This window comes from Sorghum bicolor, chromosome 4, assembly GCF_000003195.3.
Source record: "Sorghum bicolor cultivar BTx623 chromosome 4, Sorghum_bicolor_NCBIv3, whole genome shotgun sequence".
Lineage (NCBI taxonomy): Eukaryota > Viridiplantae > Streptophyta > Magnoliopsida > Poales > Poaceae > Sorghum > Sorghum bicolor.
The window spans coordinates 55,949,610-55,967,974 of NC_012873.2; the positions used below are offsets into that span (position 1 = coordinate 55,949,610).

The 18,365-nt window shown below is 41.9% G+C and overlaps 2 protein-coding genes across 2 annotated transcripts; both read right to left on the reverse strand.

Moving 5' to 3' along the window:
- On the reverse strand, window positions 14-8,807 carry LOC8072440 (LETM1 and EF-hand domain-containing protein 1, mitochondrial). The gene is made up of 15 exons (XM_002454105.2): window positions 8,652-8,807; window positions 6,512-7,167; window positions 6,099-6,411; window positions 5,657-5,803; window positions 5,411-5,499; window positions 5,224-5,316; window positions 4,550-4,676; window positions 3,489-3,553; window positions 3,242-3,413; window positions 2,125-2,340; window positions 1,946-1,993; window positions 1,688-1,834; window positions 1,148-1,230; window positions 634-749; window positions 14-543 (listed from the first exon to the last, which is right to left on the reverse strand). The coding sequence occupies exons 2-15, from the start codon at window positions 7,105-7,107 to the stop codon at window positions 461-463; spliced, it is 2,295 nt and encodes a 764-aa protein (XP_002454150.1). The 5' UTR covers window positions 7,108-7,167; window positions 8,652-8,807; the 3' UTR covers window positions 14-460.
- LOC8056509 (serine/threonine-protein kinase STY17) lies at window positions 11,050-15,956 on the reverse strand. Its single transcript, XM_021460140.1, has 12 exons — window positions 15,270-15,956; window positions 14,811-14,885; window positions 14,567-14,671; window positions 14,236-14,318; window positions 13,491-13,611; window positions 13,260-13,339; window positions 12,856-12,918; window positions 12,639-12,754; window positions 12,197-12,282; window positions 11,928-12,052; window positions 11,612-11,743; window positions 11,050-11,425 (listed from the first exon to the last, which is right to left on the reverse strand). The coding sequence occupies exons 1-12, from the start codon at window positions 15,729-15,731 to the stop codon at window positions 11,404-11,406; spliced, it is 1,470 nt and encodes a 489-aa protein (XP_021315815.1). The 5' UTR covers window positions 15,732-15,956; the 3' UTR covers window positions 11,050-11,403.

Genomic DNA, 18,365 nt, shown 5'->3' on the forward strand with positions numbered 1-18,365 from the left:
AACAAATCATAACTGGTCACGATAAAATCAGCTCAAACATATGATTCCATAAACTTCATGGTCAATACATTACCCAAACATCCAGCAACCATCACTTACGAATTCGAAACCGATTCAAAATTTCGGGATGCATAGTAGCATAACAATTGGTCTGTATTTTCCACGTCCATAGTAACCGGTCGAAATTTGTTGCAATTACCTGCCAAACCACAGCACCGCGCCTAACTAAATGCATGTCAGCATGAGCATCTCTACAGGAAGTCTACCTTACTAACTGGAAGTCACTATCAAAGTCAGCCAAGAGGCACAAAAAATGGCCGCATTGCCTTTCAATACATATGACACTGCCGATAGGTAGCTGAGGTCTCTTGAATTTCTGAGCTCTGGCTGCTGAAATAATATGTGTATAATAATAGGCCACCTATCTAAACGAGTGCGATGTTTCCAAATACTCTACCAGCTACTGCCGTGCTTCCTCTTCCTCTTCATTGTTCTCTGTTTGGGATGCTAGCTTCACAATATCTTCAACAAGGATCTTTCCTTCTGAAGGCGTGCATAAAGAGAACATTCAGAAAAGAAAAAAAGGACAGATGCAACACTGGAACAGCATGTAGGTGTCACGGGTGAACGAACCTTTGTCTTTAGAAAGGTTGCTGATGAGCTCTTGCACGCCTTCTTTCCCTATGGTGTCCTTGAGATAGGCTGCTGCGGCCGCCACCTCTTCAGGTGTCACTTTGCCATCATGGTCCCTGAAAATTGTGTACAAATTGGATCATGATGCTGAGGACTATGTGCAAAATGGTTATGGTGGCATATTACAAATGACTTCAATGTTTGACAAAGTAGGTCATCCCAGACATCTTAGGATAATAGGAAGCAGCAACCATGCTCCATGCTTTACAGGGACTCCACAAGGAAGATGAGTTTATGAACTAGTGCATTTCATAAAACAATCCTCTGAATATGGTTAGGTAGATCACAGAAACACCCGACACACAACTGTGTTTTGACAGGGCAACAGAGTTAATGCCGATTGTAAATTAACAAAAAATAGCATTAAGTTTCCCTATCAGGGAGAACTCAGTAACAAAATGCACTGGCTGACAAGCACACAACATAAAAAGATCCATACATACAAGTGACTTACTTATCAAGTAGTTGCCAACGATTTCCAATTTGTGCATCCACATCATCAATCTCCTTTTCTAATTCTTGGAGCATAGCATCAACCTGAATGCAGCAAAGTTCGTAGTTATATGTGATTCATGTGAACAGCAAACCCATGAATCATAAATATTCAACCAAAAAAAGGATATAATAGCATACATATGCCAACAACATACTGAAGATAAAAAAGCATGTGGATGCTTGTTTCCTTTGCAGCACTTTTAAAATGCCAAAAAAGGTGTTCAGTTCAGGTAGGCTTTCTAAGATTACATCATCATAATGAAAATCAGAGGCCTTTTAGTTACCTAGTCTTGTCAATATAGACCTTAGTTACAATTTGCAGTAAAAGTTTGCACCCTTATCTCCAACTTTTAGATATTTGTTTATAGTTTTCACTGTCGATATTCAAGGCTATTCAGGCAGCATAGTTCCAAGAGTAGTAGCAACAAATTATGGGAAATATAAACAGATTTTAGGTAGACACTGCTCAATTAGGGGTCATCCCTGAAGGATTCCTTACCTTCTCAATAAGTGCTGATGAGACTTTTTCTTCTGCAGCAGCCTCAGCATGACGGTCTGATTCCTCTCTAGCAGCTATGTATGCTCTCTTAGCTTCTTCTTCACCCTCTGTACCCTCCTTTTCAAGCATTGAGTTGTATAGTTCTATCTGCATGCGGACAAAAGTCCTATTAAATATCCAGTGTACATATTTATATATGCAATACCATGAAAGATGCCTGCATGAGTATTTGTTTGTCTAATCCACTTCATATTATACCTCCTTGTTGACAAGTCCCAAGAACTCCTGACGCTCCTTGCTTACAGACTGCAAATACAAGTTACAAAAAGATCAGACAGAGGATGGAATGAGGAGACACTAGTGTTCATAATTACTGTGTTGTTACTGTCAACGTGTATAGTTAATAAATGAAAAATACTGATTGTATAGGAGCATACTGATGCAGATGCGAGCACTGCCAATGCTCGGCCGATATTACAGAATTTTTCCCTGTCGTGTTGTTTTGCCTTTCGCAGTTCTTCTTCCCTAGCAGTAGCCTCTGTCATTTCTTTCAAAGCTAAATCTTCAGCAACACCCTCTGGTTCTTTGAGCTTTGTCTTTTCCTCTTCCTCTTGTTTTGCTTTTTCTTCTTTCTCCTTCCTTTTCTCTTCCTCCTGAATATATTTTTGCATTAAAAAATCAATAATAGATTTGCAGCATTATTTTAACAAAACAAAATGATTGGGTTAAATATAAAAAATGCATGTTCTGACAAACATAGGATAATTATCAAGTAAAATCTGTTTGCAGATTTGTGAAAGAGAACAAATCTGCTATAATTACAGTGCGAGTCTTTAAGCACTCCAGATAAGATGACAACATTGGGATTAGAAACTACACAAATTGGAAGCATGGCTCGAGTTACAAACTTGGGGATATCAATTACGAAATCTAATTTGTAATAACATTTTCATTTCAGATTCTCTTAATTGAACATCTTCTCCCTAACCATGAAACTGCATAAACCATGTAATGAGAAACTTTAATGGATAGGGACTAGGCAGATTCCTTTGAATATGAAGGGGTTCTAGTTCAATTCCCTACCGATTCAAAGAGATTAAACCTAATCTCTATAATCGAAACGAAGGCTAAGTAATTATGCTCATCTGAACATCTACCACGTTACAAAGATATGAACAGGATCTCCTATGAAGTTTACACACAGGATCCAACTAGGGATTCAAGCATGATGTATAACTAGGGAGCACGGAATAACAATGCACGAAAGTAGGAATTTCAAAATCTGAAACAGCGCATTGGGTTAGATAAAATTAAATATGTGGCTTAACTCTAGCTTTTTCGACTAATAATAAAACGTAGGTTACAAACTACAAGCCAGCAGGTACACATTCAGTGGAGGGAAGTTCTCTATCAGCTTATCAGTACAGTGGTTTTATGTCCCCAAAGAGTATGGCTGCATTGGCACAATGGGAGGTTAAAAAAAACACATTGTTTAATTATTACAATCTATATGCTATCTCTAGAGAAATAAAAAGATGCATATGTACACGTCACCTTGATAAGTTCTTCTTGCATCTCAAGGAATTCAAGTTTTCTCCTCCTCTCAGAAACTGAATCTTCAGATGGCAGTACTGTCCCAACTGTATCCACAACTTCATCCGGTAGTGAAGATAGTGTTGCTACAACAGCTTCCTCAGGCTTCACTTTCCCAGATACAGTAAAAGCTCTGACAGAATTACCGAACATAAGAATGCAAGCATAAAAATAGCATGACAACTGGGAAAATGTTTACTAAATTTACCTTGAAAGTATGAGAAGTGAAGATGGCACTGCATAGTTTAGTGAGAGATCCAACCAGTCTCGGAGCTGGCAAAAAAGATGAACGTTACTAGCATAATTTTATATGCATTTATATGGCATTAGTTATTTTTTTCTATATAAATGGTTTCCTTGAACTTGCAGTTAAACTCAAAGGCTGTGTAATCCCTCAATATCATTTGTGTTTGATTGAAAGTGCAAGCTAAGTGCTGTCATAACATTTCCTCAACAGTACATCAGACTTGAAAAATGTAACAAGGACATAAAAGTTTCAATTAAGAAAGATTAAAGAAAAAGATGATATTTACTAGGAAATGTAAACATGGCACTTTGTAGCTCATATAGGTGCTTAAATGCAGCTACGAACTAAGAAAAATATCATGTATTCTTGGGAAGAACACAAAACAGGACCTACATGGAAATGGATGGAGCATAGCCCAACTATATCATAGGAATGCAGGATGACTACTCCATTCCATAGCATAACGAGTTAAGGCAGGGGTTGATCTAGGAAATTAATTCAGTGGTGCCACCAGTCAATTATCTTGCTAAAGCAGTAGCCTATAGGGTTGCATAACGGTAGTGTTACAAAGGTAATTCCTCAAGCCACTGATATCACAGGACACCACTTCTTGCACTGTGGATCTGCCCCTGAGTTAAAGGTGTTGCTGTCTTTTTTTCCCTTTTTCTCTCACATGACACAGGAGAGCTGTGTGTCATTTCATTAAGAGAGAATACAAGTTACATACGCGCCACATACAATAGAGACTCAACCACGACCAAACAGACCTTGACGTAGGTGTCAAGGTTAAGCGACCTGATGAGTAGTTCATGGACAGCTGACAAACCAGCCAAACACCACAAACTACTCTCATTTGCCACTGCCTGTAAGCTACTGAAATACAAGGCCTAGTACCCCTCAGACACACAAGCATTGAGATGTTTACGTATCTCCCTAACCACAAGGATGGTGAGGGAATTTAGCCCTTTCTTTCCGACTTTTGGAAGTCTAAAATTATATGTCATAAGATTAAGTGGTCAAACCTGCTGTCTCATCTCTTCAGTTGACAGTAGACCTAGGTGACCACGTTCCCGACAGGCTTGCCGAAGCTCCTCTTCAGAAAGAGACTCCACACCCTCAGCTTGAATCATCTTATCATCATTCTTAATGCTGCAAAGATAGGTACCGATACCAAAATAATAAGCAGCACTATAAGAAGACAGTTCAAAATTCAAATGGTAGCATATTAAATCAAACAGAAACAAGACAAAGGGCAAAAGAACTAGCAAATTGTGAAACAAGAAAAGAATCTTGATGCTATATCATTTTTTTTTAAAAAAAAAGGTGTACTGCTGAACCTGAACTACTATTCGACCTAAACACCCTTAAATCTGTTTCAGAGATTTCTAAATTCTGGTAAGCTTGCACATCCATCGTGCATTGACTAATATGAAATATTAACTCGAAACTACTTAATATAAAGATAGGCCACAAGCCTCATCACAGTTTGATCTACCAAAATTGAACATTTTCTGTTATACTGGCTTTTTGAAAGGGGTGGCAGGAGTTCTGCCTTTCAATTAAGGTAGGAAAGCAAGTTTGTGCACAGTGAGGCCAATGTTACACTGGCATTTAAGTAGATACAATCAGAATAGTACATAGATGCTCCAGATGCAAATTAAACCAGCATTTCTACAGTATCAATTTAAATACTTACTCTTGCAGTTTTTTGCGAAGCATGAACCTCAAGTAGTGATCTGTACCAAAAGGCCGGATACCCATATATTTGCACATATTTACCAAGCGTGGTCTGCAGAAAAAATACCAAGCAACAGTTTAGTCACTGGTGTAACTTTGATAGCTTGATGATCAATTTATACAGGTAAGGTAAAAGAACATCGAACCTGCTCATGTTATCCAAAGTAAGTTCATCATTGAAAAGTTTTGCAAAGCTCAAGATTTCGTCATTAGAGACACGTTCACCTCTCCTTACCTAAGCAAAATTTAGGTATGTTATCCAATCACAGAATAGCAAACGGCTGTTTACAATACATAACTAATTGTGGTAATGATTGGAGCATAGAAAGAATTTATACCTTGTTACAATGGATAACTTATAGTAATGATTGGAGCATAGAAAGAATATATACCTTGTTCAAAAACTCGTCCAGATCTTCAGCAGTCTGTTTTATGTCCCCACTACGTGATGTTTGAACTTCCTTTGCCATTTCTTTTGCTGTATCTTGCAAAAATTTCGCATATTCCATCCTTGCTTTTAGTTTCCTTTTCAATGCTTCCTGCACAGTAAAATGAATCATGTCCTTAAGCCAATCAGTTTGCGCTATGATAATGTCTTCAGTCAGTAGTCATGACACAAAATGGCAAAGGAGACCCAGTTCAAACATGAGATGCAAAAATGACTATCTACAGCAACAAGAGCAACAGTAAGGTATGCTGTGCCATGGAACTAATACACTAATAACAAATGTGCAGCAGTGAGTTTGTGACATACAGAGTACTATTCGCATGCCAAGAAATGTAACACCGCCAAACCAGTATAATCTCTGGTTCTGAAACCAATCAAACACATACCTCTTCTTTCATTTTGTCTTGGAATGTTGATGGAAGCATGTTTGGAAATAACTTCAGGAACACTGGCAGTAAGAACTCCATGAAAGGAACAATGATGAACACAGCAAATGGTACCAGCCTGAAGATATCAGCTGTTGTTCGTGTCAGCTGTTGCCTCTCTCTTCTAGAAAGGCTTTTTCCACCAGCAAGTTTCACCAGCAATCTTGATGAGATTCTAACATCTGCCCATAGTAGCTTTGTCCCTAACCAGTAATGCTGCAGTGTAGAAACAAATTCATCCTTCCAATGCTTAAGCTTTGCAGCCCAATCAGCCCTTGACAAACAAAGAGGTAAAGTTACGTAAGTTAAGAAAGAAACAGACCAATCATTCTTCTTATATGTGCGCATGTAGGTACAAAGGAAGGAACTGAGACCTGCTCATTGAAGCCACAGCTCGCAGAGCAGGGCCAATACCCAGAAGCCTTGCCCAGAATTTCTGCATAACTGATTGGCTAGCCTTCGGAGATTCTTGGACCTGTTTAGCTTTGGCTTTAGCTTTTGCAGTACTTAGGCCTTCCACAGCCTGATCACATTCCTCTGGGGATGCCTCTTTTTTCTTTCTATTTTGCTTCTGATCCTCACCCTGTCCATCATCAATATCCAACTTAGGTTGCCCTGCAGTTGCAGTTGATGATGCACGAACTGACTGCAGAATAGATCGAGCTCCCAGCGGCAACCCGAAGTCATTCTTTCCAATTCCATAATGTGAAAGAGATATCCCATGAGCTGGACGTTGCAGAAATCTATTAGCAAGACCTGCCAAATTCCTTTTAGTCAAATTCACACTGTATTGCTCCTTCTCAGATCTTGAGTCTCCGGAGCTTTGCTCCAGAAACCGTAGTGCTATTCTTGGCTCAGCCTCAGAACCAATTCTTCCATGTTGGAAGGTAGAGGATGAAGATGAGAGGTTAAGTGTTTTAACATGATCGAAAAGATATTTCCTTCTCCTCGTGATTGCTCTTGAAGCCATACTTGATTGCTACTCAATTTCCAGATGGGAAGGCCAAGGTCATGCCTTTAGGGTAGAATCCTGAAGTGGTCCAATTGTCCAAACATAAGCATAAGATTTTATTATTCCCATAAAGAAAGAAAATAGTTGCAAAGAACAAAGGTGCTTGGTGCAATAAGACTTCACAACCGTAACAACAATTTTCAAGGAATCCTAGGATGTTGTTCTAATATAATTGAATCTTCAGTTCTCTTGAATTGCCTAAAAATATAATTATTCAAACAACAGGAAGCTAGCAACTAATTCATAAGAACTGTTAGGCTAATTCACTAATGCAATTAGTGTCCAAGCTTGGCATAGTTCATCCGATTGTAGGTATTACCACAAACAAGTTTACAATGTATTTTTTCCTTTTGACATCTGACCTCAAGCATTTAGTTTCAGAAAATGTAATTTTTGAATCCCCAAACGGACAAATATCTAGAGTCTTCTCACAGATGCTGGTAAGAAGTTATATAAGAACAATCCTTATTATTTGCCCCAACTTTCCAGATTTATCACTAGTAACTGTCATGGGTCAACTGTGAACTAATTTTGACACCATTGAGAGCACTTCCTCTAACAGTCCCTGAAGGCCTGAATATCAGTAACAGATGGAGTAGACATCAGTAACCAACCATTCCAAAATATTCCTACTTCACGTTTACACGAACCCTCTACTTTGCCAAAGTTTCACATGTTTTGCTGATCTCAAAGAGGAATCTGACGATTAAAGACTTTTACCATCAGCAGCAGTTCAACAGTTCCACACTACATCACGAAGACACGTGTTGATCATGTTGGTTTAGGCCTTGTTTAGATGCACTCAAAATCCCAAAAGTTTACAATATTTCCCATCACATCGAATCTTTGGACGCATGCGTGGAGTACTAAATATATATTAAAAAATAACTAATCTAACCAGCCTAAGGGACTGAACAACAAAGGAACAGGTGAGGGCCTTCTTTCCATGAAATTAACTCGACATATAACCCAAGTGCACGGGCAATTAGAATAGTCACCACCATTCATCAGCGACCACCCCTACAGTTCACAGGCAAAGGATGGTTGGAGGCGCAAACCTCCAATAAGTACGGCAACAGTAAGTAAAGGAAAGGGCAGCAACGAGACAACGACGCGTATCACTAGTAGGCCACCGTGGCTTCTTCATTAAAAAATTAAAAATTAACTCACTGGGATCGAATTAGCGATTAAGCACAGATTCAATTCGGTCCTTTTCGCTACCGCATAGACCCCAAAAAACTCACCGATCGCCACTAAAATTTTCCCCAAAAAAAGGACAAAATTTAAAAATTACAAAGAGCAGCATGCGTAGTCACTGATTGGTGATCCCATTGATGAAACCATCCCTGGATCATCACCAAACCGCCGACGCAACGGCGAGCGAACTCGACTCGCACCAAACAGAACCTAAAACATAATGCCAATGGGGAACAAAAAGTAATACGGGAAGGGGGGAGACAGAGAGAGCCAGAGAGGATCGCCTCCTGGAGGGGGGCGCTCACCGGGCGAGGGGTGCGGCGCCGACCGGGCGGGCGAGTGGGTTGGCACACCGAGCTGCGCTGGGGTGGGGTTTAGGGCTTTGGAGGAGGGGAAGCAGGGGAGGGAGGGAGGGAGAGGGAAAGAAGAAGAGGGGCAGTTGGAAGGAGCCAGGGAGGGGGGAGGTGAAGCAGGCGTGTGGAGGAAGAAAGAAAAAAAAAAGTACTAACAGGTAGGAGCGGCCGCAAGCCGCCGCACGTCTTGCGGAGGGCTAACGGAGTGGAACCCGCCGCAAGTCCCCTGCTGGAGTGGAGGTGCTGATCTGCAAGTCACCTGACCGTCTGATCGAACTATTCGTTGCACGGAAAGTTTATTCTTCATAGGTCTTGTTTAGTTCACCATGAAAACCAAAAAGTTTTCAAGATTTTCCGTTACATCGAATATTGTGGCACATGCATTAAACATTAAATATAGACGAAAATAAAAACTAATTACACAGTTTAGCTGTAAATCACGAGACGAATCTTTTGATCCTAGTTAGCCCATGATTGGATAATATTTGTCACAAACAAACGAAAGTGCTACAGTACCGAAAACTTTTCACTTTCCGGAACTAAACAAGGCTACTCCAAAGTGCTGTTACAGAGGATAGCACTTTCGTTTAAAAATAATTTCTCTAGAAAAACGTTTAACAAAGCTTCTCTGACGAGATGGAGCCGGAGCTGGAGAGAAATTCTGCCAAACACGCCCTTAATTTACCTTGCATGAGCATGTTCGCTTGTCTTGTCTTATAAGTCATACCTTTTCTGTCAGCTAGCAGTGCTTTTTTCTCACAATAAATCAACGAACAGTACTTTCAGCTATTGTTTTTCAGACCAGCGAACAAACCAGCTATTGTGTTTCTTGACTTCACGTTTCTTTCTTTCAAATTTTAAATTATCAAACTACTCCATTCATTCTAAAATAACACACTCCCTTTTCTAATATATTATTTTCATAACAAACATAAGATATACAAAAACATCAATAGTATATTGAAAAAGATTTTTTTTAACTTTTTAAAAACTAGATATACGGTTATTTTCAAGAGAGTTAGAAATTTTTCAAGTTGTTCTTTTAGGGCAGAGAGTAATAGAGTCTTAGGCCTTGTTTACTTCCACCCAAAATCCAAAAACTTTTCAAGATTCCCTGTCACATCGAATCTTTAAACACATGCATGAAGTATTAAATATAAAAAAACGAATTGCACAGTTTGGTCGAAATTTACGAGACGAATATTTTGAGCCTAGTTAGTCTATGATTTAAAGATGTCAATGGGGCCCGCGACCCGCGATCCGATGGGTATTTACTCTATTAGGGTATCAATATGGAGTAAAACCAGTACCCATGGGTACACAAACGGAGCAAACCCTTCACCTATTGGGTACGCGGGTATGGGGACGTTCTAGTAGTCCCCATACCCATTTACCCATGGGTGAAAAATACCCAGCCCAAAACTAAAGAAGCCCACCAGCCACCAGTCCACCGGCAGCCCAGACACTGAAACCCTATGTAGTGCTACCAAAGTATTACTCTCTACTACGTGATTTGTATGGACAATGAACTATTATGGTGTTCTGACTAGTGGTTGCAGCAGAAATTATTATGTTGCTATTTGCTAGGTATATGGTGAGGTGGCTATGTGACGATGCTTGTGAATGGCTATGTGACGATGCTTGTGAATTGCTACTACGTGACTGGTGCTTGTGAATTGCTGATGTTTGGCGGGTATGGGTGACCCGCCGGGTCTAATTTACCCACCCGGGTATAGGTCTGGAGAAATTCCCCCACCCATCAGTGTATATGGGGATACCCGTGGTGTCATATTATTGTCACGGGGATGGGTCTGGGGAGTTCATATCCGATGGGGATTTCCCCATTGCCAACACTACTATGATTGAACAATAATTACCACAAACAAACAAAACTGCTACAGTGTCCCGAAATCGGTGCGGAACTAAACAAGGCCTTAGAAGTTGTTCTCCATCAAAGCAGTTCCAAGCTTCTCGGTGGTCCGTACTAATAAAATAAAAACACGTGATTTGACTTTGAAAATTCGCGAGGAATCGGCTGTTCGGCACCGTTCTTCTGACTTGTTGCCCTGCCCAGATGCCACATGCCAGTCCAGATGGCATATCCCGGACCGGACAGGCTCGCCTATGGGCGCTGGGGGCTGGGTCTAGTTCACCGTGGCAATCTCGGAGTAGCATATTTCTCGGCATATGCCTCATGTTCTCTTTCAGCACACTGCACACGTACACAAACGACGCAAGTACGGGGTCCTACAAGTCCAAGCCGTTGCCTTTGCGTATCAACTCATCCCCAACTTGGCAGGCTTCTCGCCTTTTTTTCCCCTGATGAATACGCAAATTCGCACATGCGAGCTGCCAAAAAAAATGAGATCGTGTAGAATTTACAACGCTCACATGTCGTAGCTCGTACGAGTTCAAAAGGAAGTGGCACGTACTCAATGTTCAGAAAAGTAATATTCTGTTCACTGTTCCCGTTTGGATGAAGATGAAAATATCACAGGAGGAAATGGGCCGGTGGCATAAGCCTAGATACGGTCATACAGGCTACAAACTGTGCTCTCGTATTGGACGCGTATAGAACCTGAGCTGAAAAGGAACGGCTTCTGTTTGTAACTCTGTACGTTTCTTCACTCGTGTAGTCGTGTTTACTCACATTTGCTGAAGGGAGGGGGCGAAATCTTGACGGCAGCCTCACGGAACTTTACAACTATCTGTCTCCAGTTTGTTTCCTGTGTCACATAAAACGAAGAGTATGATTCAGACCAACAATCCCCACGAGACATATTTTTATGCCGTAACAATGAGCTTAGGTTCATGTTCTGGAAAGCGCATCAGAATTAACACTTCAGAGAGGAATTGGACTGGGGGATTGGCAACTGATGATTCTCATAAGATAAGATCAGCCAGAGATGTACCATGGAAGCTTGAAGGTGTCTCTCCAGCGACCCTGCTTAGCACAGCTCGCGTGTATCTTGTTCAGGCGCACAATTATCTCCGCGAATGTTGGCCTGACGGAAGGCGTCGTATCCCAGCATTCTTGTATCAGCCTGCAGCCGTGCAAAGAACCATCATGAGCAGCAAAATGGCACGATGCTAAATGCAGTGTTTCACCTACGAAAATATCTTGCACACTGCTAGTGTGGTCGAGTTGGCAAGAGGAGAACTTGATCAATCAAGTGAAAGCAAAGCTCCACAAGTAAATATCTTGCACACTGCGTGTGATTCACTCACTCTTTCACATCACTGGGGTAGTATTTTGGTTTATTCTTGAATGGTGGTCTCAGCCCCTCTAAACAAATCATCTTAGCTGCTTCCTCTTGTGGCTTTGGGTGAAAAGCAGGGGTTCCTTCAATCATCTGAACCAGAACCGTCCATAGAACGGGCAAGCAGTGTAAACGTGAGAAGCTAAGAATTTCTGTTCATCTAAGTGACACATCAGCCAGGATGCAACACATGATTAGCCTGGATTCCTTGCATGTAGATTGGATAGCTTTGCGTACCTCGTAAAGAATGAGACCAAATGCAAATACATCTGCACTTCTGTCAAATGGTTCATTTTTGTAGACCTCAGGAGCGATGTATACATCTATGCACATTGAGGAAAGTATCAGCAAGGCTACAAGACAGAGTTACCAAATAAACACAGGGAGGGGTATTGAAAGGAACTCGGACACTAGCTAAAATAGTATTATATAATAAGATAAGATTGGTGTCAAATTAATTCTAAAAGCAAATGGACACTACATCTGAAAAAGGAACTGACCAAACTCACGAACTTACATTTCGACGGCAAAGGCATAATAAAGAAAGAGGGTAGGAGGAGCATAACATGGATTGAACATTCGAACTATTTTTTCCTTCGAGATGGTGATATCTAAGGTCCATTTATAAACCAAAGCTCTTCTTTAATAACAAAAAAACATCTGAGTGAGTGCAACATACTGTCTAGTTTTGTAACTGGCTGAACCATTTGTACTTTGTCTTCAGAAACTTTAGTCAAACTCAGTGATCCAAACCCAGCCACCTTAAGCTGTCCTTCATCGTCCCGAACGATGTTTCTGCAACCTTACCAAAGTATCATAGCGTACAGCATACATGTAGCCACATATTTAAAAGTCTTGAACGAATTCAACGATGGAATAATGCTTAATGAGCTTACTTTGGTGACAAATGTCCGTGAATGATTGGGTCAGGCTTGCACTCATGGAGATAATTCAGTCCCCTGAACAAGAAGGGAAAAAAAATCCTGAACACTTTTTGTTCGGTTCAACTGTAGAGGTAGCAGAAACAAGCTTCATAGTGTTGTTTCTATTGTATCCAACTGAATCAACACAAAATTGCTATCTGAAAACACATATGTGTGTTACCACACCTAAAAGAACAGTCCTGCCATTCTGATCAATAAGCCAGGAAAGAGTATCTTTTTTCTATGTGAGTATAAAATAGTGTACTACCCCTACTCGCTGCACTTCAATCAACATTTTGCAAGCCGCAAGGTACATAAAATTTTATCAAAAGGACAATCATTTAAAAACAATATAGATTTCATGAGTATTCACACACCTCGCAATTTCAAGAGCAAATCTTATAGCTTTGTGAGGCTTCAAGCGACCTTTCATCTCAAGATAACTGGCTAAATCACCCTAATCATGGAAAAATGGATATTGACATCAATGGCAAAGACAGCATAGATTTTATGTGTAAAAAGAGTGCTATTTGAAAGAGAATGGCTTGAGCAACAAATTGAAACTGAATACAGAAATTTGTCTTGTTCAGTCAATTATAGTAACTTACCTTTTGATGGTACTCTGAAACAATCATCATCGGGACATTTTGTGTGACAGCTCCAACAAATTGGACCAAATTGGGATGTCGTGCTTTCTCAAGTAAGGTAAGCTCGTGTTTGAACGCATTTCTGAACAAAGAAAACAATAGCTCAAAAGTTAATTAATAGGCCAATCCCTATGAAACAGAACAAAAATTACAATGGTACAGACATATTTTAGGTTATATTACAGACTAACTATATGGCAAACCCGCTTTGTAGCATGGTTTATTAAACACAATGGTCCAGGGCCGGTCGGAGACGCTATCTACGCGAGGCGCTCACCGACAATCGTTGGGCGCATGACATCTGGGGAGCGCGAATGTTAAACATGTGCATCCCACTGGGCTATGATGTGTGACCCAATAGTGATATGAATGATGAATTTCAAATTTTCATTGACATGGATGCTGCCATAGATGCTAAGTAAACAAATCAATACTAATTATATAGGTTTGGACCTCGAGTGAACTACGTAAGTTTAGGGACCTGCATATGCAAATTAATAGTTCAGGGACCTAGGTGACATGCGGAACAAGTTTCAAGATCATCCTGAAATTGTAGTTACACATGAACTTACAGAGCGAGTCAGAAGGAATTAATTATGCTGTTGATTATTCAACATCATTTGACACAATGGAAGGTATAAAAGAATGCACATGTAATCAATATAAAAGATTACTCAAGACAAGAGTTAATGCAGGGAGCCATTACATGCTATCAGCATCCGAGAAGCTGTCTTTGTCAAGTATCTTAACAAACACTTTCGAGCCATACCATTTTGCCAGATATGTACCCTGCAAAATTGTATGGCAAGGACTGTCACAATTGTATGCAAATTTTAAAGGTAATGTACACTTGCACGAACAGATAGAGAAAACATAAATAGATCTGAAAATTCTAGAAATCATCCTTTAGCTTGAGCTTCAATGTGGAAATCTCTTAGTGGAAGTCACTGAATAACACGAACCCAAAGTACAAAAACATCAAGAACAGAGTAAAATGAAGAATAAGCAGACAATGTTATAATAAAAAAAAAACATGCCTTTGTGACCTCCTCTCCTCTTCGGAACTCCAGTTCAAGTGGGTTCAATTCATACTCTGGAACTTCTTTCGGATTTGACACAGCCATTGGAGTCTTTCTGGTTTTCTAGGAGTAAAATAAGCACATGTTAAATATATACAGTATCTGAGAAAGCAAGAGAGGAGGAATGGCTCAGATCCCTTGCATCTTTTTTCTTCTAAAAAAAGGAATAGCTCAGTATTTTTGCGTCAGCGAAATATAGTACCGGAACTTTTGCTCCTCTTGCTCTCAGAAGATTATATACTTCGAAGTGGCCGTAATGTTTCGCGTCTGCTGCTGGCTGAAAATCGTCCATAAAAATGCAGGAAGGCAGAGATAAAGTTCAGTTAGATAAGGTACTTCCTCTTATCATGCTGGTCTAGTCAAAATCGTTGAGACGTTGACTATTCTCTATAAATAACCAGTTGCATAGTTTAAACCATGAAATCTGTTCAGCTAACGTGCCATTGACTATTCTCTATAAGTTCAGTTAGATAAGGTGCTTTATAGATGTTCTTTTCGTACTTCCCATTAGTACGAGCTGAAGCACATCAGAAACTACAAAGGCTCCACGCATTCAGTGAACCGGGACAAGACAGCAGAACTAGACCGATCGCGTTCGTCAAAGAGGAACAGAAAGAGCTAGTAATGAAGTAGTGGTAATAGTCTAGTAGAGTTGACGAACCGTGCTACCCCATCGGTCGCGGGCGTTGATGTTGGCCTTCCAGTCGAGCAGCAGGCGCACGACCTCCCCCTGTCCCTCGCAGGCGGCGATGTGCAGCGCCGTGCGCCCGTCGAGGTCGATGCTGTCGACGTCCACCCCGCTCCTGAGCAGCTCCTCCACCCCGGCGGCGTCCCCCTGGCACGCCGCGAAGAGCAGGCGCATGGTGGCGTCCAGGTTCTCCGGCACCGCGAGCTGCTGGTGCGCCGACGACCCGTCGGGCCCGCCCCGCGGCGTCGGGTCGAGCGACGACTGCCTCGCGATCGCGAACCGCGTCTGCCGTGCCCCCGCCCCCGCCCCCGGCCCCGGCCCGCCGCGGCGCGGGGTGTGCGGGTCCAGCGACAGCTGGCGCCACAGCCGCGCCGCCCCCGACGAGAGCTGCCGCGAGATGCTCCGCGTCATCTTCTTCTTCGCCGCCCCGTCCATGGGTCTTCGTCGCAGGGCCTCCGCAGGCCACCGCCGGCCTGGGACCGCGCTGGAGGAGGAGGAGGGAATCCGCGGGAGGAGGTGGTGCTGGACTGCTGGTGGGACGCGCGTGGGATCTCGCGCGCGAGGGGGGTGGGTGCTTCTGGGGATTTGGGGGCGGATGATTGGGCGTGGGCGATGCTGCCTCTGCTATTAACCAACTGGGCGACGACTCGATCGAGACCAGCAGTTATATATATATATATATATACAAATATATATATATATATCCTATATATATATATATATATATATATATATATATATATATATATATATATATATATATATATATATATATATATATATATATATATATATATATATATATATATATATATATATATATATATATATTTGGTATACAGCTCACTACTGGTAGCAGCCGAGCTCGAGCAGCAGCGATGGAAATGAATGGATCCTCTTGCAGTTGCAAGCAGCGGAGTGGGCGGAGCGTTTGTGCGCGCAGTTGGGGAGGGAGCGGGGAATAAAACCGAGTGGAGGAAAACGCGCGGTGAGGTGTGAGGGTGTTTTTAAAACGCGGGCCTCGTGTCACGTACCGGGATGTTGGGAAGCAATGAGTCAATGATGAGTGGGACCAAAGTGCGGCTGGTCACATTGTCAGTGGGGGGCGAGTGGTCGGCGCAGTGTGTGTTTGTTGGCTTCGTGAGAACGCCTGCCGACGACTTTTTCCAAGGCCTTGTTTAGTTTCGAAAAATGAATAGTTTTCGGTACTGTAGCACTTTCGTTTGTTTGTGACAAATCCAATCATGAACTAACTAGGATCAAAAGATTGGTCTCGTGATTTACAGCTAAACTGTGTAATTAGTTTTTGTTTTCGTCTATATTTAATATTTCATGCATGTGCCACAAGATTTGATATGACGAAGAATCTTGAAAACTTTTTTGTTTTCAGGGTGAACTAAACAAGACCCAAGTCTTTTTGTTTGCTTCGCACTCCTCCGGTACTACACTAGTGTGTTTGTTTATCTTTGCCAACCTGGAATGCTTTGTTGGGATATCTGATCAGCAGTTTATGACCAGTTGCGTGTTTGTTGAGTTTTCTTCTGCAATCCATGAAGCTTTTTTTTAAAAAAAATGGAAATATCAAATGTTACCATTTCGGGTGGTGCTACACAAACATTTGCTTCAGCAATCGAAATGCTGGGGGTACTCCGTCTTATATATTCTGCAGAAACCGCTGGGATACTATGGGTTTTTTTTAAAAAAAAAAACACCGGTGAAAACGAAGGCCATCACTTTACTGTTATCATGTCACTTGGGTGCTGTTGAGATTTGGTGGCTTTTTGCCGTAGCGCGGCGTGCATATGGTCCGGTAGCGTTCTTACCTCTTTTACGTTGTCATCACAAAACGAGATGTGGACAGCCGCTACTGGTCCTTCCTTTTCATGGAATCACATCTCATCTCATCAGAGAAAAAAGGAGGGAGCGTGGTGTGCAGCACGGAGCAGGTTTTTCTGGACCAAACGGCGCCGGTGCTTTTGCTCCCGAGATTCCGTCCATCTGTTTCAGTAGTGTTTCGGCGTCCGATCGAAAGTGTCTGCCGACTTGCATGCCGTAGGTGCCTGGGATCCGGGATCGCTCACGAGTCACGCGACACGTGAGGCAGTTTGCTCCTCTGAAAAACCATGATACGGCTTATAAACCAAGGCTTTCCTAAAAATTTTACAAAATTTTTCAGATTCCCCGTCACATCGAATCTTTAAACGTATGCATGAAGTATTAAATATAGATGAAAATAAAAACTAATTACACAGTTTGGTCGGAATTGACGAGACGAATCTTTTGAGCCTAGTTAGTGCATGATTAGACAATATTTGTCAAATACAAACGAAAGTGCTACAGTGCCTGTTTTGCAAAATTTTTTGGAACTAAACAAGGCCCAAACGACTATGGCCTATTGGCCTGGGCCGTGTGTGCTTGGACAGTTGGGCTCGCTCAAAATTTTTTATATTCTCTGTCATATCGAATCTTTAGACGCATGCATGGAGTATTAAATATAGATAAAAAATAAAAACTAATTGTACAGTTTGGTCGGAATTGACGAGACGAATCTTTTAAGCCTAGTTAGTTCATAACTGGACAATATTTTTCAAATACAAACAAAAAATGCTACAATATCGTTTTTCAAAAAAATTTAGAAGCCCTAGCCAAAGAGTGGTATGGTAGTACTTGCGAATTACGACCCGACAGGTGGGCCCTGTGGTGGGTGGCAGTTTGCTTGCCGGTCGACGTTAGCAGTCCTATCGTCGGTGTCCTCTGGCGTAGGATGATTAGGCCTGTAAAATGTCCCATGTGGTTCGGACTTCCTCGTCACACGCTAGTGATGGGATCTCGACTAGCCCCCCGGGGCCAATTGCATTGCATTGCATGTCGGCCGCGCGCGTCGCCGTCGTGCGCGACCGCCAGTCCACGAGCCAGAGAGCGCCCGGCCGGGGCGGGCTCGGCGAAAGCGCCGGTCGTCCTCTCTCAGGAGTCAGGACAGCTGCGCACCGCTGAGCGCTGAGCCACAACCACCAACCGTTCTTTTCCCTCGCGCTCTCGCTCGCAGGAATCCGGGCGACTGGAGGAGCG

Excerpts from the sequence above, each read along its gene's own strand:
- LOC8072440 (XM_002454105.2), bottom strand. The coding sequence starts at position 7,107 with ATGGCTTCAAGAGCAATCACGAGGAGAAGGAAATATCTTTTCGATCAT. Across the intron at positions 5,500-5,656 it reads TGGACGAGTTTTTGAACAAG|GTAAGGAGAGGTGAACGTGT; the intron begins GTATATATTCTT and ends AATTTTGCTTAG. Across the intron at positions 544-633 it reads CAACCTTTCTAAAGACAAAG|AAGGAAAGATCCTTGTTGAA; the intron begins GTTCGTTCACCC and ends GCACGCCTTCAG.
- LOC8056509 (XM_021460140.1), bottom strand. The coding sequence starts at position 15,731 with ATGGACGGGGCGGCGAAGAAGAAGATGACGCGGAGCATCTCGCGGCAG. Across the intron at positions 13,612-14,235 it reads TTCTCGGATGCTGATAGCAT|AAATGCGTTCAAACACGAGC; the intron begins GTAATGGCTCCC and ends TTCTTTGTTCAG. Across the intron at positions 12,283-12,638 it reads GCCAGTTACAAAACTAGACA|ATGTATACATCGCTCCTGAG; the intron begins GTATGTTGCACT and ends CAATGTGCATAG.